Source organism: Vanacampus margaritifer, chromosome 1 (assembly GCF_051991255.1).
Source record: "Vanacampus margaritifer isolate UIUO_Vmar chromosome 1, RoL_Vmar_1.0, whole genome shotgun sequence".
Lineage (NCBI taxonomy): Eukaryota > Metazoa > Chordata > Actinopteri > Syngnathiformes > Syngnathidae > Vanacampus > Vanacampus margaritifer.
In genome coordinates, this window is record NC_135432.1 from 4,172,070 (window position 1) to 4,196,617 (window position 24,548).

At 42.2% G+C, this 24,548-nt stretch overlaps 1 protein-coding gene across 1 annotated transcript in view; it reads left to right on the forward strand.

Annotated features, from left to right (window-relative positions):
• LOC144053369 (nucleolar protein 4-like) overlaps positions 1-24,548 on the forward strand; it is a 48,709-nt gene that overhangs the window by 14,731 nt on the left and 9,430 nt on the right. Inside the window, exons 3-4 of the mRNA XM_077567762.1 lie at positions 3,383-3,536; positions 23,501-23,922. Of these exons, the coding sequence (XP_077423888.1) occupies positions 3,419-3,536; positions 23,501-23,922 (540 nt within the window). The 5' untranslated portion in view covers positions 3,383-3,418. The remainder of the gene's footprint in view (positions 1-3,382; positions 3,537-23,500; positions 23,923-24,548) is intronic.

Genomic DNA, 24,548 nt, shown 5'->3' on the forward strand with positions numbered 1-24,548 from the left:
TTTAATGAACTCATAATTAATTAACTCATTCACTGCCATTTAATTAATAAAAAATAAAATAAAAATTAGGGGCAACAGGCGATTAAAATTTTTAATCGTTACGATTAATTTTTTAAAATCGTAATTAATTTTTAATTGTAATTAATTGCATGACTTCAGTAGTTAACTCACGATTAATCCCAAATTTTATATATAGGTTTTCATACTCTTGTTAAAAAAGTGGGGGAAAAAAAGTTAAACTAATAGAAATAGTTAAAATGAATTTTTTACGTTTATAGCCGTCAATGGCAGTGAATGAGTTGTTAAATTTAATATATTCACTTTGGATTAACTTAATTCAATCATGTGTTACCAATTGAAGCATTTTTTTTAAGTTGGTCAACAATTTGTCATTTTAAATTGATTCAATAATACAGTATGTTGAAACACGGTATTCTGGTTAATATTGCGTTTGTGGAATGTGAACAAAGCAGCAAAATCCATCTCAGGGTTCGGCCATTTTGCCACTAGCTGTCGACAGAAAATGACATCACAGTTACCGTATACAGAGCTGAGGGAACGACCAATCGTGACTCGCCTGTTTTCTGAGTTTGGTGACATTCGCAAGCTGAGCCTTGATTGGTCGTTACCTATAAACCCTGTGCAACTCTGATGTCATTTTCAGTCTGCAAAATGGCCGCCCCCTTAGCTGGATAAGATCGGCTGGATATTTCTGCTTGAGTCATATTCCACAAATGTATTATTAATCAGAAGACCATATTATTGTAAAGAAGGTTATTTAAAAAAAAGTTGAACTATTGTATTGATACAACCTGATTGGATTTTGATGCTGTGACGTATTTTTGTTATATACGTTACAGCATAAAAACATCCATCCATCTAACCCTGAACCACTAATCCTAACTGGATCAAATATCGACATAGTGCTAATGCGAAAGTTTTGCTGCAATGGGACAAATGTCAAATCCTAATATATCAATATCACTTATGCTGCAATGTTGCTCCATGTGGTTCAAACATCAATTTTGTGATTTGTTGTTATCGCTTGCACTACAAGTGTCAACGCAAGTGGACTTGTATCAAAATCAATATTTTATCCACATGTCTTAATATTGTAGAATAAGTGATCACGATCCAATTTACACACATTATCCATATTAGATCCATTTGAATCGGTGCTGCAGTGTAAATGATAACGATGCATCACAATGTCAACATTTAATCCAGCTGTATAAATACTCAAGCATGAGCGATAAACAATACACAATGATGTTTTGGATGTTTTGCCCCGTTTTGGTGGGGATGTCATGTTGAGTAGATGAGCACTCAGAGACAAAGATCCTTCCGTTTGTCCGCAAGCTAACTTGATTAGCTTTGCTTTGTCCATCCGGCTGATGCTCTGCTACGGACACACATGCGCTCATACACACACACACACACACGCCTTGCAGTATCTGCTATAGTATGTTTGTGTGTGCTGTAGAACACTGCTCAATACACAGAATCTGTGTGTGAGTCCGTGCGTGCGTGCGCGTGCACTGATAGGCCGACCCCCAACCCCCCCCACCACCAGTGTAGAGAGCAAATGGATGCTAACGTGGTGAATTGTCTGAAAAGCTTTGCACTGAATCCCTTTTTCGGGCCAATCACAGCACAGGACAGAAGCGCTCCTATGAATTTCAGTGATACAATTAAGCATTTCAGCCAAAATGTTAATGTTGTGCTGCTAACGTGTTAAGCCGAGAAATCCAGTGGTGCCTTGAGGTGCAAGTTTAGTTTGTTGCTTGACCACGCTCACGACTCAAAAATGCTCATATCCAAAATCATTTCCCATTGAACAAAAATGCCAATAATTTGTTTTTGTTCCCCCACCCCCCCAAAAAAGTCATGTGTATTGTAATGAGGAAAAATATTATATTATGCTTTATAAAAATATAGGTAGACATAAAAAAAAAAATATATATATATATATATATATATATATATATATATATATTTTTTTTTTTTTAGTCCGCATTAACTCATTCACTGCCATTGACAGCTATAGAAATAAACAATTCATTTTAACAATTTATTAATTAGTTTAACATATTTTTCCATTTTTGTTAACAGAAGTATGAAAAGCTTTTTTTTTTGTACATTTAGAACAGATATAAAATTTGTGATTAATCGTGAGTTAACTAGTGAAGTCACGCGATTAATTACGATTACAAATTTTAATTGCCTGATGCCCCTAACTTTGAATAATCTTTTCTTTTTAATATATTTTTTAAAATTTTTAATAATCTTTTTTTTTTTTATATGTATACATATAAGGAAAATATTATAAAAAATTAGGGGCGTCAGACGATTACAATTTGTAATCGTAATTAATTGCATGACTTTACTAGTTAACCCACAATTAATCACAGATTTTATATCTGTTCTAATACAATAAATAAAGACATCTAGGTTTTCATACTCTTGTTAACAAAAGTGGGAAAAAATGTTAAACTAATAGAAATAGTTCAAAGGATTTTTTTACGTCTATAGCCGTCAATGGCAGTGAATGAGTTAATAAATGTGGCCATTCTGCTGTCATGTGTGTGACATTCTCACAACAAGTCTGTTGTTCTTCCGGGCTTGACGTTTAGGCAATAACTGAGACCTTACAAATTATAGGATATTTATTGTGTCTTAGGTAGCTCGGTTAGCAAGCATATAAAAGTAGATGAGGTTTTTTTCGCCTCCCTTCTCAGAGATACCGAGGCAAATGTACTGTGTCACGTGTGAGACATTCTCTCTTGTGTGTTTGTGAGTCACAAACAATGGCCATTCTGCTGGCCACCTGACAACTGTATAAGACAGATATACTGTTACTTGAGACCCCTCAAGTCCCGTCAGCTTAACCGTACGGCCCTTAAATGAGTTGTTCTTCGCAGAGGATAAAGAATATACGACAGAGTACTGTTATATTGTCTGCCTACATGTGTGCTGCAATGTTTATGTTCAGTCTGTTCATTAAAGGGTTATAGCACTGCCAAATAGTGGCTATTTAGCGTTAGCATCTAGCGGACTGTGAAGCTCAATTATATGGGTGTTAAATACACGAAGTGTAAACCTTTTTGTTTTGTTAAGTCTGACAGTAAACCTCAACTGGGAGTGGCAATGAACAGCTTTTTTTTTTTTAAGAATTGTTCACTACTTGCCTGAATGCTGCTTATTAAGCAAAAATTGGCTAAACGACAACTTGTAACTTGAAAATCCGTAAGTTGTACACTTGTGTCACACGGCGCCACTGTATGTCGAAGTTATAGAAGTAGTTAGCTTCCTCAAAGACAAACTACATGTGCGGCTTTACGACTCATTGTGACCACTTCCTGTTTTGTGCGCGTGGGCCCAGGATGACGTGTCAGTGAGCAGAGAGGACGAGGCCGACATGAGCGAGCCCTCGTGGCTGGCAGCCGACCCGGGAGCCACGACGCAGCTTAGCCTGGCCGGCCGAACGGAGACCATGCGCCACAGTCCCAACATCGCCGGCAACAGGGAGGACGACGGTAGGACTCGACGTTCACGCTGCTTTGAATACACCCGGGTGCCGTGAATTCAGGCCTAGCTAGTTGGCTGCTTAAACAGGCAGGAGATTTTGTGCTCATGAGGATACCAAGAGCAGTGACTCGTAACTCATTCACTCCCAGCCATTTTCACTGAAGCAACCCCCTTCGCTCCCTGGCTGTTTTACTGGATTTTGACTGATTTTGCAAGGCCCACAGAATGTTCTGTTCGATTGCTATAAAAACATTGAACCTTCCAAAAGAAAGATCTTTCGTCAGAATATATATATATTTTTTATCTGTTTACGTTTTGCAGCAATTCACATTAGAATTTAGCTAAGTTTCATCATTATTCACAAATCTGTTTAAAACTGTAGGGGAAATAGCTTGTTGCAACATAGCCCTGGTTGAGCTCTTATACTCTGCTGCCACCTGCTGGCCGTTTTTGTAATAACTACTATTGCTTCAACTGTTCTCTTTAGTTCAGAGGCTGCATCAAAGCCTTCTGTATGCAAATACGTTTTTGGGACCATGGCAGTATTCAAATAAAACGTTTTTATACGTTTTTGGGAGCAAATGAGTTCATATGTAAATTAGCTCTTAATTTGGTAATTTAATATTGACTATATGGGGATTTGGGGAAAATAATAAAGAGTAGCGTATTTCCTGACTGATATGAACATTTTGAGGTTGGAATGGTTTGAATTGGTTAAAAAATATTGTCGGAGATAAAAATGTTGGATAAAAAGTCTACTCACCCCTGTTGAAATACCAAATGTTTTGAATGTAGTAGAAATTAACACCTGAGAGGCTGAGACCCTCATGTAATTGGGCATGCAACCGTGTTCAGAATTAACCAATCATATTGAAACTCAGGTTAAATGCAAGTCAGCCCACAGCTGTCACCTTTTAAAGTGCTTCTGATTAAACCCAAACAAACTTCAGCTATTCGAGTACCGGTAGGCTTTTTCTGTCATTTGTAATGAAGCCTGAAGGTTTTGTGCTTAATGCTGACAGTTATTTTGAGCTGTTTTGCTGATGATCAGTGCTGTTTGTTCCAAATGATGGCCAACAAATTCAACCTTCTTTTCACAGTTTTGCATAAATAATTGAACGTTCCCAAATGCATGTGGGAAAATCTATTATTGCCTGTATCACTGAACCCCCCCCCCCCCCCCAAGTGTAAGTAGTAGTAATTAGTCTTTTTATGAGTTAGCGTCCTCACACTTAGGTGCATTTTTTTTGAATTTTAAACAAATAAATAGCTAACTTCAAACAACAGCTTGAGTGTTGTGGGAGGAGCTTAGTGGTGCCTGTGAATATTTAATGCTCTCGTTTGTCACTATTTGTCAACAACTTTTCACGCATTCAATATTAATGACTGCTCACATTATTGTTTGCACACATCATTAGCACCATTTAGCAACAAATCTGCTCATGTCTTCTACACACTTTGGTTGCTTGGATTTAGTCTGCTAACTTCCTGTAGGCGTACGTACCCGTCAGCTGCCTCTGGAGTCTCACAGGCCAAAAAGGCCCAATAGGACTCCTTCTTCAGCTTGACGGCATCCCTTACCAGCGGGTTCAAGTATTGCTGCCACAACAGGCAACAACCACCTTATGGCCACAGCTCTGATCAGCCGCCTCAACATTGGAGCCCACTCGGACTCAATTGTCCCCGCCTCCCCCGGGACAAGGGAGAAGTTCTGCCGGAAATGGGTGTTGAAAATCTTTCTGACAGGGGATTCTGCCAGACGTTCCCAGCAAACCCTCACAATACGTTTGGGTCTGCCAGGTCAAACTAGCATCTTACCCCACCATCGGAGCCAACACACCACCAGGTGGTGATGAGTTGACAGCTCCGCCTCTCTCCTCACCTGAGCGTCCAACACATGCGGCCGCAAATCCGATGACACGACTACAAAGTCGAATATCGAACTGCGGCCTAGGGTGTCCTGGTGCACATATGGACACCCTTGTGTTTGAACATGGTGTTTGTTATGGACACTCCGGGGCGAGCAGAGAAGTCCAATAACAAAACACCACTTGGGTTCTGGTTTGGGGACCGTTCCCCCCAATCACGCCCCTTCAGGTCTCACTGTCATTGCCCACGCGAGCGTTGAAGTCCCCCAGCAGAACAAAGGAAGTCCCCAGAGGGAGGGCTCTCCAGCACACCCTCCAAGGACTCCAGAAAGGGTGGGTACTCTGAGCTGCTGTCCGGTGCATAAGCACAAACAACAGTCAGGACCCGTCCCCCCACCCGAAGGCGGTGGGAGGCTACCCTCTCGTCCACTGGGGTAAACCCCAACGTACAGGCACTTAGCCGGGGGGTAATAAGTATGCCCATACCTACTCTGCGCCTTTCACCGTGGGCAACTCCAGAGTGAAAGAGAGTCCAACCCCTCTCGAGAGGATTGGTACCAGAACCCAAGCTGTGTGTGGAGGCGAGTCCGACTATATCTAGTCCGAAATTGTCGGCCTCGCACACCACCTTGGGCTCCTTCCTGTCACGGTTGGAGTTGGAGGACCCAAATGCAGGGAGGCAGGAGAACCACGGCAGGGATGCATGTAATACTGAAAACACTTTATTTAACAAAAACGCTACCAGGGGTACTGGGTGAAAACCAACAAAGATCTGAAAAGACCAAAAATCGAAGTAACAACAAAACACCAGTGGTGACAGCGACAATGATCCAACCCAGACAGAGGGGAGACAGGAGACTATATACACAGACACACTAACGACACAAGACACACTTGGGGTAAGACACAGGTGGCTGAGGGCACGGATTGTTGACACGAGGAAGGGCACACTCAACAAGACCAAGGGAGATACACAACCAAAAACAGAAACCAAACATGACAGTACCCCTCCCTCAAGGGACGGATCCCAGACGTCCCAAACAAGTCAAACATGGCAGTGAGGCCAGGAAGAGGGCACAGGCGTAGAGGCCAGGGGCTGCAGCGGCATGACGTGGGCCACCGGAACGGGAACTGGTGGTAGCCGCAGGATGTGCGCCGCCGCAAACTGGAATTGGTGGCGGGCGCAGCACTTGCGCCGCCGGGAACTAGAACTGGTGGCGGGCGCAGCACGTGTGCCGCCGGAACCGGAACTGGTGACGGGCGCAGCACGTGCGGCGCCGCAAACTGGACCTGGTGGCGGGCGCAGCACGTGTGCCGCCGGAACGGGAACTGGTGGCGGCCGCAGCATGTGCGTCGCCGCAAACTGGAATTGGTGGTGGGCGCAGCACGTGCGCCGCCGGGAACTGGAACTGGTGACGGGCCCAGCACGTGCGCCACCGCAAACTGGAACTGGTGGCGGGCGCAGCACGTGTGCCGCCGAAACGGGAACTGGTGGCGGCCGCAGGATGTGCGTCGCCGCAAACTGGAATTGGTGGCGGGCGCAGCACGTGCGCCGCCGGGAACTGGAACTGGTGACGGGCGCAGCACGTGTGCCGCCGGAACGGGAACTGGTGGCGGCCGCAGGATGTGCGTCGCCGCAAACTGGAATTGGTGGCGGGCGCAGCACGTGCGCCGCCGGGTACTGGAACTGGTGACGGGCGCAGCACGTGCGCCGCCGCAAACTGGAACTGGTGGCGGGCGCAGCACGTGTGCCGCCGGAACGGGAACTGGTGGCGGCCGCAGGATGTGCGCCGCCGCAAACTGGAATTGGTGGCGGGCGCAGCACGTGCGCCGCCGGGAACTGGAACTGGTGACGGGCGCAGCACGTGCGCCGCCGCTAACTGGAACTGGTGGCGGGCGCAGCACGTGTGCCACCGGAACGGGAACTGGTGGCGGCCGCAGCATGTGCGCCGCCGCAAACTGGAATTGGTGGCGGGCGCAGCACCTGCGCCGCCGGGTACTGGAACTGGTGACGGGCGCAGCACGTGCGCCGCCGCAAACTGGAACTGGTGGCGGGCGCAGCACGTGCGCCGCCGGAAACGGGAACTGGTGGCGGCCACAGGAGGTGCGCCGTTGGAACAGAAACTGGTACTTGCCTCTTGCTCTGCTGGGTCCGTTTCTAGTTTGATCATTCTGTCACGGTTGGAGTTGGATGACCCAAATGCAGGGAGGCAGGAGAACCACGGCAGGGAAGCATGTACTAATGAACACAATTTAACAAAAAACACTAACAGGGGAACTGCGTAAAACTCTAAATAAACAAAACAAAACCAACAAAGTTCTGAAAAGACCAAAAATCAAAGTAACAATAAAACACAAGAGTGGTGACAGCGACAATGATCCAACCCAGACAGAGGGGAGACAGGAGACTATATACACAGACACACTAACGACACAACAAGACACACCTGGGGCAAGACACAGGTGGGTGAGGGCACGAATTGGTTGACACGAGGAAGGGCACACTCAACAAGACCAAGGGAGACACACAACCAAAAACAGAAACCAAACAATCCCTCAAGGGACGGATCCCAGACGTCCCAAACAAGTCAAACATGGCAGTGAGGCCAGGAAGAGGGCACAGGCATAGAGGCCAGGGGCTGCAGCGGCATGACGTGCGCCGCCGGAACGGGAACTGGTGGCGGCCGCAGGATGTGCGCCGCCGCAAACTGGAATTGGTGGCGTGAGACACACAACCAAAAACAACCAAAAACAGAAACTTCCATGCCAGAGAGGTGACATTCCATTTTCCCAAAGCTAGCTTCGTAGCCGGGGGTCGAACCGCCAGGGTTCCCGCCTTTGGCTGCCGCCCAGCTCACTGCGCACCCGACCCCTTTGGCCCCTCCCACAGCTGATGAGCCCATGGGAAGGCTTTCAATACCGTCATAAAAAAAAACACGTCAGCGCATAATGACCTATTAATGTATTAAACATTTCTAGTTGAGTTTTCAAATTAGTAATACTTAATTAATAGTAGTAATAGTTAACTAATATTACTTTAACCGTTTAAATTTACAGCCACATTACCGCTCAGACGGAGCGAGACAAAATGACCAGTCGGCACAGCTCTGTTAAGCGGTCCCCTAAAAAGAAAAGAAAAAATGCAATTGCTACAATTTGGCAGCAAATGTCGATGAGGCCTGTATGCAAACTCTGCATGATGTCTGTAAGGGTGTGAGATGGAATATACTTCGTATCGCCGGACTTATCTGAGAAACTATCCCCCGCTTACTGCTGCAAAGAGATGAGTGTGCCGCCGAGTCCACAATTTATTTACCAGGTACTATTAACTCCATATGACCTTCAGAAGTGCGCCACAAAGCGCTTTTATTTATACAAAAAAAATCAGTAAGTGATTTCGTTTTTCGTCCATGTGACACACATCAAGGTATGTATTGAATGTGGTTATGGAATGATGGGGATCATATACAGGTAGAGATGGAAGAAACAATGGGGACGAAAAGAAAGAAGAAAAATCCTCCAACCGACAAGTTGGTGAAGCTCCATGATGTGGAACATTGAAAAGACATGTTTCAGTTTCATTTCATCCTTTCCCAGAATCAGTTTTCCATGCGGAAACCACAAATGTTCCGCTCCGAATTGATGTCCGTTTGGCATCCAGCGCTCCTGACCGGCAGATGTTTCATGCGGAGTAATCCGGATCACCACTTCCATTACCAGGGAGATTCAAATGTGGAATTGGAGCAGCGGCCGCGATTGGACAGTGGGACGGTGGATCCACTTAATCCTCGGCTCACATTGACCTGCAGCATCTTCTCATGCTGACTACATGCAGTGGTGCCTTGAGATATGAGTTTAATTCCTTCCGTGACCTTGCTCGTAACTCAAAACGCGCGTATCAAATTTCCCATTGATGTGAATGGAAATGCTGTTAATCTGTTCCAGGCTCCACAAAAATGCAACGATAAATGTTTGTTTTTTTGATAAGTCAATTAGAAGTCCATAATATTTTAAATCTAGTAAGTCTATCATTTAATAGATTGTTAACACTGAAAGATTTTATGCATCATGATTATTCATTGTGGCCCCTTCTGGCGAGTAAAACTTGGCCACTAGGCGGCGGTATAATGCACTCAGCCATTTAGCTGCAGTAATGTTTCGCAGATTGGTTGAATGATTAATTGTACAGTAGATTATAAAATACAAAAATACCGATTTTTTTTTTTTAGCAGACATTAATAACATTTTCTGTGTTTCTATTATTAGATAGTTAATCAATTCTAACTATATAAGATTTTATTTGTATATTTCTCTCTCCAAGCTCCTGTACAGATGACCTGGTCCATCTGTCCATTTAAAAATCAAATGCTGGCCCCGTTGTCGACATTTTCACTACCATCCCAACCAGATCAACTAAAACTCAACCGCATCTGTCATACGAGCTCCACTAGCACTAAATGTCATTTGCAAAACCTTTGGGCGAAAATATTGGGACACCTGCGGTCTTCTCTGCTTGCAATGCCAGTCCGCTGACCTCATATTGACTTCCTGTGGACATTCTTCTTCATTTCATATAATAAGTGTGAGTGCATATGCGTGTGTGCTGCAGTGCAGGAAAGTGGACAGCGCCGTCAATGACCTCCTCCCCACTGCCATCTCCATACAGCGGTGGGATTGAGGAGAGGATGAGGATGAGGAGGGTCAGGATGAAGGGCGTCCATTAAAAAGGGAAAAGTGGATAGGATGGGTTTGGGGGTCCTTTTGTTTCAGACTGCACGAGTTTGATGAAATCCTTTGAAACTCAGCCTGACGGCACAAGTTTGTTTTCCTTTTCTGTTTACTAGTAATAATCAATGAATCTTTAATTGGTCCTGTAATTGAGGGGTTGTGTAGAAGGGGTTAGTGAAGAAGCACAACATAAATGTGGGCTAAGATAAGAAATGTGTGGAATCGAGTGTACCACTTTACTGCGACCAGCGGAGGCGCTGTTGATTCACTCTTCACTAGATTGTTAATGGACAACGTGAAATTAAGCTAGGCTAAGCTAAAATAAGTTATGCTACATCCAGTGTTGTGTAACTATCCGAGTGTAATTATACTATGAATGTTTTAATTGTTTAGCTCCTTGAGTTGCTTTTTAAAGTATTAAAGGTTCTATATAAATACATTTTTATTTTATTTTATTTTATTTTATACATTGCTCATGGTAAGACACAATAACACACACAGTTACATGGGAATGCACCTTCCAGCATGCACTACGACTTCACACTTAAATTACTCTTAGAGGCAGTTTAGAGGCAGTTTTCCTTCCTCACTAGGTGCTGCTGTTTTGGTTAGCAAGGGGTTGTCAGCATTCATTTTGTGATAGGAAAATGGGAGGCACTTTTAACTATGTGCAAAGGTTGCGGTAATAAATGTAACTCAAGTCAGATTTGAATCAGTTTATCGCACACACGCATGCTGACAACCTGACACAGACACACACACACACGTTCACGCTCAGTTTTAACACATTCACATAGGCATAAAATGCTTTCAACTGCTTCAAACATGTTCACATTTTACACTCACTTCCTTTGCTAGTCATGTTACCGCTAGAGTTTAACCTGGTTGAAAACATGTTTGAATCAGGTGTGAAAATCTGGCACATAGGTGGAGTTTTCTGTCTTTTGGTACTGAATGGTATGGAATGCAGTCGACTCCCGGCCACTCGAAGCAGCTCCCCTCATTGCCATTAAAATCAGGGAGGTCGAAGCGCACGCAGTGCTTGACATTGTGGAAGACCTTTGTTTATTTTTTCTGGGGGTGGTTGTTCTGGGGACGCAAAAAAACAGTCAGTACTGTGGGCAGTTTAAGGCACACCTGTGCACTAATCATGGTGCCTAATCAGCATCTTGATATAGCACACCTGTGAGGTGGGATGAATTATCTCGGCAAAGGAGAAGTGCTCACTATCACATATTTAGACTGGTTTGTGAACAATATTTGAGAGAAATGGTGAAATTGTGCATGTGGAAAAAGTTTTAGATCTTTGAGTTCATTTAGTAAAAAAATGGAGCAAAAATAGAAGTGTTGTGTTTATATTTTTGTTGAGAACATGTGTTCAAACCAGGTTTCAAATTATTCACAGCTGAATTTAACATGTTTCGTCAAACTGTCATTTGACTATGTTTTGCGATAATAAAAAAAAAATACGAACATCTGTTTAACATTGGAAAGCAATGATCAACATTTTATCCTGTTATGGACCAAACCAGTAACTGAATCATAACCCATTTATGCTTTACTGTCAATTTTTAATAATGTCCTGGTTTTGAATAAAGCGATGGAAGTTAAAAAGGTTTAATCAGATTAATCAATGAATCGAAAAAATAATCAACAGATTCATTATTGCTAGTTATCATTAGTTGAAGTCCGACTTTCAATATAATTACATTGTTTTAACTTGTTTACCAACCTTGTTCACATGTAACCGTGTAGTTGAAAAATGTCACGCCTGTTTTGAACATGGTTTCATTGCTGCAGCATGTTCTCGCCTACTTTTCATACCTCATGTTTGAACCAGTTTCAAGACATGTTCTCGTCTGCTGTAAACAAGCGTGTACGTCGCGGGGTCTATCTCAGTAGTGTCAAAGTCTGGTCCTCGAGGGCCCGAGTCCTGCATGTTTTAGAGGTTTCCCACGTTCAACACAGCTGATTCATATTTAAGCTCATCAGAAAGCTCTGCAGGAGCCTGATAAGTATCCTGATCATTGAATCAGGTGTGTTGGAGTAGAGAAACCTTGAAAACATGCAGGACTCAGGCCCTCGAGGACCGGATCTTGACACGTGGTCAATGTGAACATGTCGACTGCGTCCATCAGTGTAGCATTCGTTTTTCATTTACTAGCACATTGATCGACAGCATTGCAGTGATTTGTCCTGTAGGAACTCCACAGCGTGTAATGTGCTATTCTATACCAGGATGTACTCACACACCGTCGTCAAGGAAACCTCTCCTCCATCTCTAGTGAGACACATACACACATCCTTTAAGTGATAATGTACTCACTGTGCTGCTTTTTTTTTTTATTCCCTTGGTCATCTTTTTCAGCAAAGAACCCACAGAAGTGAAGGAACAGCTTAAAAAAAAGCAAAGAATATTCCTCACTTTTACAGTATCATCCATGACTCCATTTTGATGTTTGAATGGTGTTGGGGAAACGAGAAATTTTGAAGGATGATTCCAACTTGTACAATAGCTCAGTTGCTATGCTAACAAAAAAGCAAGACGGCAACCTGAGTAGTGGAAATGCTAACTCAGGATGATAAGGCATTTTACAATACAATTTTTTTTTAATATAGCGTTTACATCTTGCCCTATTCAGTGGCTGCTTTAAATGATAATGGATGACAGGCTAGCTAACATGTTTACAGTTAAATGCTTACAACAGGATAGCAACCTGAGTAGTGAAAGCGCTATTTCAGATTGATAAAGCTTTTACATCTTGTATATCTACTATTTTTTGAATTTTTTCTAAAATGCCAACAGCTGTATGCTAACATGTAGCAAAATAGTGTTCTGCATAGAGAAAAGGATTAAAGATTGATAAGAGTTTTACATCTTTCAGTGACTGCTTTTAACTCATTGCCTGCCATTGACGGCTATAGACATCAAAAATTCATTTGAACTATTTCTATTAGTTTAACATTTTTTTCCACTTTTGTTAACAAGAGTATGAAAACCTCGAATTTTTCTATTGTACATTTAGAACAGATATAAAATTTGTGATTAATCGGGAGTTAACTCGTGAAGTCATGCGGTTAATTACGATTAAAAAAAATTAATTGCCTGACGCCTCTAATTTTTAATAATCTTTTCTCTCTTTTTTTGATCGTGTCAGGCAATTACATTTTTTAATTGTAATTAATTGCATGACTTCAATAGTTAACTCACGATTAATCACAATTTTTATATGTGTTCTAAATGTACAATACTTTTTTCTAGGTTGTCATACTCTTGTTAACAAAAGTGGAAAAAATGTTAAACTAATAGAAATAGTTCAAATAATTTTTTGACATCTATAGCCGTCAATGGCAGTGTAAGAGTTAATAAGAATTGCTGACAGGCTAACATGCTAACAGCTAAATGCAGCCTGAGTAGTGAAAGCGCGATGGCAGATTGCTAAAGCCTCGACATCTCACCTCTGTATTTAAATATTGTAACAAACTAAGTGTGTTGTGTGTTCCGGTTAAGGATGCGATACCGATAAACGAATAATTTATAAAGTATCGATGTCGATAACCGTTAAGTTAACCGATAAATTGTTTGCAAAATTAACTTGAATACAAATATACTTTCGAGTCCTACTATAAGTCTAACATGTACAAATACATTGAAACATTGTGTAAAGCACCATGACGCAGAATTTTATTAATATTGCTGCTTCAATGACAAGACTGATCTGAATATAACTGGATAACCGGATACACGCCCTGCAAGCCGTTGAAGCGACAGGGCGGCCATCTTGCTCCTCTTATCTCGCGAGCAGACTACTGTATACTATATGGTATACATACAGATTAGACATATTACAGCTCGTAGGCAGTTGGTATAGGGCCGGGGGCGGCCATCTTACGTTGCCACTCGCCAAGCTCACCTAACTGAATACGTTGATTTCTCACCGGCGTTTTCACATTATTTTCTGTCTCAATGGCGAAAATGCTACAGTGTGCGGCGTACGGTCGTGTGAGAGAAGCGGTAAGAATGCCATTATACATTTTCTCTCATCTACATCATGTTGTCTGAGCCATAAAAATGAAATGAAAGTAAATCCCAGCAATGAAAAAATCACTGCGAAATGTAAACCTGACCTCTGTAAGTCACGATTGACGATACTGACATACTATGAATGGTCGATGTTGTTTGAGAGGCTGTTATTATTACTCACATTAAATGTACATATCTCAATAGATATAATTTTGTTTGTTTTTGTCACAGTATAGTTGTGTACTCTATATGTAGTGCAGTGTGCACTCCAAGAGTTGACGGGAAGTGCTCTGTGATTGATTGGTCAGGCCTGAGGGTAGTCAGATGAGCTGTTGTGTTCAAGGTCCAAAGATGTGTGGGTGGATGTAGGATTTGTGTGTGTGCGTGTGTGCGCGTGGGAGTGGTATGGCGAGGCGAGGTTGAGGAGGAGAGCAGCTCCACAGTCTGGGTCTTTGTCTTCCTTGCTTACTGCGTGTGTCTGTGTGTGTGTGTGTGTGTGTGTGTGTGTGTGTGTGTGTGTGTGTGTGTGTGTGTGTGTGTGTGTGTGTGTGGTGTGTGTGCAGGCAATATTTTTTTTCTTTCACCTCTCAAGGCCACAGACGACACAGCCGCAAGCTGCACAAATGCACACAAAACACCCAAACTGTAGACGGTAGACACACATATACAAAGTGTGTGTGTGTGTGTGTGTGTGTGTGTGTGTGTGTGTGTGTGTGTGTGTGTGTGTGTGTGTGTGTGTGTGTGTGTGTGTGTGTGTGTGTGTGTGTGTGTGTGTGTGTGTGTTCGGAGGCCAAGAGTGGGAGTGAATGATGCCAGACAAAAGTCAGGCAATATTGTTAGTTCACTCAGTCGGCATTTGTTATCCCTCTCTCTGTGATGTGGGTTTCTCACGAAGTCCCGCCTCCCAGCACGCGGTGACTGTGCCGCCATTGGCCGACCTCTTGTGGCTGTCTGTCACAATCTTGCTGACAGGTCCCCGCAAAACCTACTGTCTTGCAAGATTGCTCACACGTTGCCGTGTTGCTGCCGTCTTGGCGGCATGTTGCCGCCTTGTTGCTGGCTGCTACATCGCTGACACATTTTCACTGGTCGGTTGCTATAAAACTGTCTGTTGGCAAAACCTTGCATGATGTTTCCACATGGCTGTCATATGTCTTGTGTAGCGTGCCTGATAGGGATGTAACGATAATGGCGATATCACGTTATTAAAACGGCCTCAATATCGTCATCACGTCGCGATACTAAAAGCGGCACATCTGTTAAAAAAGGCCAGGTTGATTTCCATTTGTGCGGTTCCAGCTCCCTCTGGTGGTTAGTCTATTAGTGCAGTTTAATTTTAAGGAGGCATATTTTGGCCACCTACGTTTCAGACCCACGCTAATGGTCAGATGAAGGGGAACGGAACACGTTTGACTTACTCCACAAATTGACTTGATTCACAATGTGTGTGTGCAGTAAGTGACCCAGTGTTATTCGTGATTTTAGATTGTTACAGTATCATTTGAACTGTATGCATAATTACGACCTCAGCTGACTGGCCGAGCCTATTTCTTTGTCGCTGCTATGTGCAAAAACACAATATTGAGCTTTTTTCCCCCCAATATATTTTTACAATATCGTGAGTGAGCTTTTTCTTCTTTATCATTATATTAGGGGTGTCAGGTGATTACATTTTGTTATTGTAATTAATCGCATAACTTCAATAGTTAACTCACGATTAATCGCAAATTGTTTTAAATGTACAATCAAATGTTTTCATACTCTTGCTAACATAAAAGTGGAAAAAATGTTTAGCTAATAGAAATATTTGCTGCATCTTTTCGTCATTGATACAGTAATTTTATAATAATTCATAAAATAATTCATAAAATTTAGTTAGAATTTAAAAGATATACTGAACTGTAAAAAATGAGTGTAATATTGATTTGTTTTGAGGTCATTATCTGCCACTAGATGGCATAATTGCACTCGCATTTTTCTTATCATATTAAGAGCTATCTAACCTTTAACATGAAGTAACTTGTGAAATTCTGCATATTTCTTAAATTTTAAAATACAACTTGACCCCAGTCTCCACAAATAGATGCATTATTATTACATTTATTACTGCTAAATTTTAACGTGGACGTCTCTAATGCGTTGTGTCTGGATTTCCCCCAGTACATGCTTTCCAAGTAAGTGACGATCATTAATCGAGCGTTATAAAAATGCGCGATGTTAAAGGAACTTTGGGCGCATACTGATGCCAGGTAACGGTATCAGTGATATCAGCCAAGATAGTGATATCAGCCACCAATAATCTAAGCAAAGAAAATCTGGCATGGAGTAAGTCCTCCTCAGCAGTAGTTGGCGCTATACTGCGGCAGTTTAACGCCTCCGCGACTCATCTGCCTCAGAAATTTTTGTACACGATTGTTTTTTTCATTGTGTTGGTTTAGCCCAGACTACTTTCATCTACTAGTGAAGGGGGCATCACCTGTCAATCTTTTGGTTAGAAAGTCATTGAGCATGTGGCACTTTATCTGGATATGTTACACACACACAGACATGTGCACAAACACACACATACACACTGTGCTGTGTGTAAAGTAGGTCAGGAGGGCAGTGGCAACCATCACCGTTGCAAGCAGCTTAGGTCACCCACTAAGACACGCACGCTCGCTCGCTCGCTCGCTCACACACAGTGTAGGAATTTTGCCACTAAGGGCTTTCTGTATTTTCATAGACAGCACACATGCGATTGAGCGTAAAAAAAAAAGATGGCGCATCTTGATTTTTGTGCAGGTGCAAGCCTCCTTAAGCATGTTTGGCTGCCACTGCCGCACCTGGCGGTTTTTGCCGTTTTAGACTAAACCTCACCTGTTTTCTGGGCGTGGTCATGTGACGTTCACAAACTGAGCCATGATTGGCCGTTACCTGAGCACACGTACCCACAGCAAGCGGCAAAATGTGTTTTTAAAGGTTTTAATTGTACCTGAAAAAAAATGGAAGTTATTGAATTAATTATAGACAAAATATGAACTTCTTACTGCTAAAAATGGCTAAATGAGTGAAGTTTCTCTTGAAAAGGAACAAGAGGAGCCGCTTCCATTTGGACGGGAAGCACGAAGCATGAAGGCTCAGGTGCATTGCAATATTTTTTGTTTCTCATTAGACTTGCTGTCAATAATGGCTTTTATTTTGTGCTTGTGGTGGCGTACTTGCAGCCGCTCATGTTGTCATGGTGACATGGTATGTTCTCATGTATTGATTCATCTTGTGTTATGTTGTCATGTCATGGCAGCATGTCGTCATGGTCTCACATTGTCACAGTTACGTGGTATCGTGTTCTCATGTCATGGCAGCCTGCTATCATGTGGTGATGGTGACATCGCAGTGTAACGTTGTCCCAGCGGCCCATTGTTATTATATCACGTTTTCACATGCTTGGGTGTATGTTGTTGGGTTGTATTTTTAAATTATTTCTTTATTAACAAAATACAATCAAAACAAAAATGCTTTATATTATACACTGGACTTACTGTAATTCAAAGTCTGTGGACTGCTAGTTCTTTGAAAAAAAATAAAATTAATTAGGGGGGTCAAGCGATTACAATTTTTAATCGTAATTAATCGCATGACTTCAGTAGTTAACTCACGATTAATCACAAATTTTATATCTGTTCTAAGTGTACAATAAAATGTAAAATAAAATATTCTTGTCTTCATTGTTTTTAGTAAGTTTTCTTACCCTTGTTAACATAAAAGTGGAAAAAAATTGTTAAACTAATATAAATATGGCTGCATCTTTTAGTCATTGATACAGTCATTTCATAATAATTTATCAAATTTAATCGGAATTAAAAATATGTACTGTACTGAAAAAAAAATTGTGTAATATTTGATTTGTTTTGAGGTCATTTTTCTGCCACTAGATGGCATAATTGCATTTGTAAGACATTGGTGAGAGCTCAGTGCATTTTTCTTTTCATATTAAGAGTTATCTAATCTTTAACATAAAATAAAACTTGTTAAATGATGTACATTTTTAAAACTTTAAAATACAACTTCACCCCATTCTCCACAAATATATGCATTATAATTGCATTTATTACTGCTAAATTTGCTGCATTGCAACTTCCCCCCAGTACAGGCTTTCCGAGTAAAGGGTGGTCATTAATCGCGTGTAAAAAAAATTGTGGCGTTTAAAAAACTTTAAATAAACTCTAAATTTGGACACCCCTATTTTAAATATATTTGTTGACTACTACACAATACTTAGCATGGTGTTTTTTTTTTTTTTTTTTTTAAATCTTGCACACAAGAAATATAAAAAATAAAAGAAAATTAATACACTAAAACTAATAAAAACGAAACAAAATTTTCTGGAAAAACTAAAGCTTAAAAAAGTTACAGAGCCCCTAAAGTGACAATGGGGTGGGTGGGAATATGTTTGGATGAAAAACTTATTCATCCTAACGAACAACGTTATTTTCCTAATGAGAAAGTTTCTCATCATAACGAGAAACTAACGAAAATGTTTTCTCATTTTAATGAAAAATTTCTCGTTAGGCTGACTATAGACCTTAGACGTTTTAAATGTCTCTCAGTCACAACATAATTGTGACAAGTTGAAAGTAAAGCAGCAATGTCCGTATAATAAAGTCCCGGTGAAAATATAACCCAAATAGCTCCTGCGTTATCACATTGTCTTCACCCCCCCACACTCAGTAATGCAAACCGAAATGTAGTTATCGTGTCTCTCGTGCTTGCATGAGAAATTTTGTCATGCAATCAAGAAAGTTTGGTGAGAAAGTGAAAAAGTTTTATAACAAGAACGGTTTTTTTTGTCCTAATGAGAAGCATATTTAATTTTTTCCCCTCCATGTCACTTTAGAGGCTACGTAAAAGCTAACAAATAATACGCTCTGAAAACTAATTAAAACAAACTAAATAAAAAAAAATGAAATAAAAACTAACTATAAGGAAAATTCCAAAATGATTATAACCCTGCATAGAGAGATCCAATGGACAGAACAAACATTCATGTTTTGTGATGCGGGCGGAATATAAAATTTGACAATGAAAACATGACTTGTGTCTGTCAAGCCAACTGTAAGCGTCTTTGTTAGGTACGTCCCATCCCACACCTTTGCCCTATTGACCGTGAGTGTGGGCGGGTGACGGAGTGAGAACTGGAGTAGTTTGGTTGCCATGGCGATGCCAGGCGGTAGGCAAGGCAGTCTGGGAGGCACTCAGGGTGTGGCGCTGTGGAGCCGCCGAGCCCTGCCAGCAGCTCATGCTGCGTTTTAGCGGGATAATCCATTGTATTCCTGCGTTGGCGTTCGTGGGTAGGTGGGTGAAGGGGGGAGGGGGGGGGGTGCCTTCCCTGTCCCGTCTCCCAGGATGTGGTGAGGAAAAGGCTGAGAGGAAGGGGAGCAGTGAAGGAATTAGCATCTGTTAACACTCTCGGGGGGCCGAGGGGAGGAGGGGCGAAGCCGCAAATGAACCATGATGGACGGATGACCCAATCGAGCATCCCCCCCCCTCCCCCCACCATCATCCATTCATCCCTCTCTCCATCTCTCCCTGCATCCATCCTCCTCTCCCTCATTCCTTTATTATTATGACTTGTGAATCCTATCATCCATCCCCACGTTGCTCCTCTCTTTCATTTCTCAATCCATCCTTTTATTTTTCTCATTTCTGTCCCTGTGTTCATCCCTCTCCCTCCCTCTCTCATCCCTTCATTTCCCTCTTTACTGTATCCCCGCCTTCTTGCCTTTAACATTCTCCTCTCTCCTCATCCCTCCATCCAGCTCGCCTTGAATCCATTCAGCCCTTCATCACCCCCCCCCCCCCCCCCAGGATTCCCTGTTTAGTGTGGTGATGCGTTGAAAAGGAGGGTGGATGGGGGCCGGGGGGGGGGAGGGGATGCCGATATGTTGAGGAGTGCGTGATCTGTCATCCCAAGTTCAACCATCTCCTCGGCGCAAAGACACTCGCATCCGGACGGAGGTCACGGAGGCGTCAGTGTGACGCCGTGACGCACACACATGCACACTGGTGTGTTCAGGGGGCGAGGTCATATGATGCGCCTAGCGCTCAATCATACAGAGCGTCCTATTCACACACACACACACACGCACACACACATACACTCCAGTTGTAAATCACAATGTGTGTGTGTGTGTGTAACAAAGTGGGGGTTTCCAGATGAAAACATCTTTCGTCACGTGTTGCATGTGACAGTTCATCTTACAGTTAACACTCGCCTATTCGCGGTTTGCTATTCACCAATTTGCTTATTTATTTATTTATTCATTATTGTTGTTGTCTGTCAATATGTGTCTTACAACTGGCTGGCGACGATTCTGTAACTCCTAGCAACTCTTGTTTTTTGTTGTTGTTGTTTTAACTATTGTACAATTCCTGCTAGTGCTAGTAAGAATTTAATATCTTTTCTGGAGTCCGAATTGTTGCTGTCATGAAACCTTTATTGACAGATTACGTTTTGTCATCCTTGGTTGTTAGGACCGCTGTTAAGGAGTAAAACGAGCTGGACGTGCTTAAATGCCGCATGCCAAGCGTGAAGCTGCACTGGCGCCACCGCCTGGTCATGAGGTGTCATTTCATTATGCATGAGCAGAAATCCTTCCGTCGTTCCTTTGTCCTCCTTTTTAAAATGGAAACCAGGAAGTTGATTTGGACGGCAGGGGGGTTGTTTTGCATTTCCCTATCAGTCAGTCCTTCATCTTTTAAGCCAATCAGATTGTAGCTGTTATCGGTCAAAGGAATAGCATGTATAAAATAATGTAAATACTTGTACAGTATATTACACATGCCCATGCTTACATTCCGTACACACACGCACACACACGCACACACACACACACACACACACTGTATATACATCTTAGTCCAATGCTATTATATACGTCGTAGCACATACCTCCTAGTTAAATTGCAAATGAAAGAAAAATGACATGACAGGTGGTGGATTGCATTGACGTCATAGTGACTCAGTTGTTAAAAAATAAATAAATACAAATAAAATGATTATCCCAGTGATCTCAGTGACCATTTATTTTCTTTCTTGTCTCATTACATCTGTCGAAGGTTTGGCGGAAATTGGCTTTGTATTATAGTGTAATCACGTTAAACTACTTGACTAATTTACATGGATAAACAAATTCTATGAAAAAGGTACATAATCAAATCAGAGCTTGTGGTGGATCAAGACTTTTGCACAGTATTGTATGCAGATATTTTATTAATAATTATATAAAAAAGTTGGTGTTATATGGAATATAATATATATATGTACTGTATAAATGTACATATATATATAATTTGCATATATCCATTCACAGTATGTAATGTACAGTACAGTATATATGTATATAACCATATGCACACCTATACTGTGAATATACTTCTCCACCCTTCCCCCATCATCATAATCATCATCGTCATCCCCCAAACCCCCACCCCCCCACCCCTCCCACCCCGCATGACCTCTTTCTCTTGCTAGCTCCTTGCCCTCCAGCCCCATCACCCCCCCCCTCCGAGCAATCTCTACGACGTCCTTCGTCTCCATCTTTCTTTTCCACTTCCTGCATCCCTCCACTCTGTGTCCTTGCAAAATACGCCGCCGTCAAATATCAAATCATAATGTGCTCGTCGTCTGATGAAAACCAAGACAGTGTTTTTTGTTGTTTTTTTGCGCCAATCATGAGGCAATATTTTTGTCCAATATTTTGTTTATAAGAATTGCTAGGACACACCTTTCATCCAATCAGTAGTACCAGTATTAGTAAGAGTAGTATGACTACTAATGAGTAGTTATGTTAGTAACATAACTGGTGCTGTTAAGAGTACTGGTAAGAAAGAGCGCTATAGTTCTAGTAACAGTTTTAGCAACAGTACTACTAGTAAGAGTACTAGTATTATGAGATTATGGCTATAGAAATAAGAATAGTACTTAAAGCAGTGCTAGCAATTGTAGCAGTACAATTACTAGTAAGATTACTGATAAAAGTACTACTAACAGTATTAGTGACAGTACTAATTAAGAGTTGCAAATACTAGTCTGAGTACCTCTAACATTACTGGTTATTATTTGTAGTAGACTAAGTAAGTACTAATACTTCTCAGATTGTAACGTAATCCTCACTGCAGTATATATCTTTCAGCAGCCCACTTTTCACCCATCCATCATCCCTTCATCCATCTCTTGCCAGCCTTCACTCATCCACCATATTCCATCCATCCATCATGAAATGTTTATGGCCATTAAAGTGCATGATGATGGAGGAGGGTGCGGAATGAGTGGAGGGATGCGGTGGAATGTTGATGCTGTTGTGGAATCGGAGAGCACATAAAATTATGTAAGATAAATATTCATGTTCTCTACACTGTACTCTAGTGCTTGGGCCATTCGTTTCTACATGGTGATGTAATACTGCCACCTGCTGGACTTGCTGTGAACTTGTCTCATTGCACGTGTTTTTAATTAACTTTATTTACAGCAAAACTATGTTAAATTCAGGTGCAATGTCTTAAAGGGGAAGTCAACCTTAAACATTTCTTGACAATAATATGTTATATGTGACCTCACTAGCCTAAACATGATATATTGCATTTGTAGAATATGGAATTATGCAGCAAAATCCAGACTTTAAAAAAAATCTATCTCAGGCAGCGGCCATTTTGCCACTTGCTGCAGACTGAAGATGACATCACAGTTGCTCAGGGTTCAGGCAACAACCAATCACAGCTCACCTGTTTTCTGAAGCCGAGCTGTGATTGGTTCTTACCTGAGACCTGGGCAAATGTGATGTCATTTTTACTCGACAGTAAGTGGCAAAATGGCCGCCTTCTGATACTGATGAAAACTGCTGGATTTTGCTCCTTAACTCACATTCCACTAATTCAATATTAACTAACCAGAATACCGTATTTAGACTAGTGGGGCAAGAATTGTTTTTGGTGTTGACTTCTTCTTTAACTCATTTGCTCCCAAAAACGTATAAAAACATTCATTTTAAATATTGCCATGGTCCCAAAATACAAATATACTTTTATTTCCTAATGGAAGAACAGACTCTATTCTTTCGTTTGGTAGATTCCATCCATGTTTCTAAAGCAATTGAACACAATATTCTGTGGGCCTTGCAAAATCAGTCAAAATCCAGTAAAACAGCCATGAGTAAAGGGGGTTGCTTCGGTTAAAATGGCTGGGAGTGAGTTAAGTACATTATCCACTTAATATATTACATACATAAATGTTACAAATAATAATAAAGCTGAACTAATAATGGTTGGTTAGAAACGTTTTCCTCACCAAATTCTTCCCTCTCTGTCATTCCAGACGATTCATCGTCCGAGAGCGGCAGCGGCCTTCCCACACTCACCCCTCCGTCCTCCTCCTCGGCCGCCGTCGCCAGGGAAGCCGAGGTTGTCAACGGCAACTGTGGCCCCGCCCCGCTCGACTTCAGCACGCCCACGTCCTGGTCCTCGTCCCCGGAGGACCAGCAGCCCGTGAACCTGAGCGAGCCCACCCCTCAGATGCCGTCACTGGGCTCCTCTCACCTCCCCGTCACTGTGTCGGCGGCGGCAGCGGCCCTGCTCGGCGCCCTGCATCCCAACGTGCCCGAAGAGCTACGCAGGAAGTACCCGCTGGCCGCCAAACCTCCACTGGCTCCTCATTCCGCCCTGCCCGTGCCGCACATCCCGCACACACATGCCTTGCACGCTGGCGAGCTGCGGCTGGATCGAGACTATGGCGGCAAGGTGAGCGGACTGTAGAATGACGTTTTCCAAGCGTTATTGAGCCATGGCACATATTTTACATTAGGCAAGGAATTTTCAAAGGTGAAAAAGACTGTACTGTCAAATTGATTTAAAGATAGCCTACAACATTACTTGACAATAATATGTTATATGTGACCTCACTAGTCTAAACTTGACATTCTGATTAATATTCCATTTTTGAATATGAGTTATGAAGCACAATGCAGCTGTTTTCATCCATCTCAGGGGGCGGCCATTTTGCCACTTGCTGTCCACTGAAGATGACATCACGGTTGCTCAGGGCTCAGGCAACGACCAATCACAGCTGACCTGATTTCTGAAGCTCGTTGTGATTGATTGTTCAGACCTGAGCAACATTGATGTAATTTTCAGTCGACAGCAAGTGGCAAAATGGCCGCCCCCTGAGATGGATTAAAATGGCTGGATTTTGCTGCTCATATTCTACCTACACAATATTGACCAGAATACCATATTTAGACTATTGCGGCTCCATAGAACATATTATTGTCAAAAAATTTTGGGGGGTTGACTTCCCCTTTAGAAATGATTTAAAAACCCGTAATCAAAGGTATAGGTAAAAAAAGCAAGCATGTGCATGTGTGTGC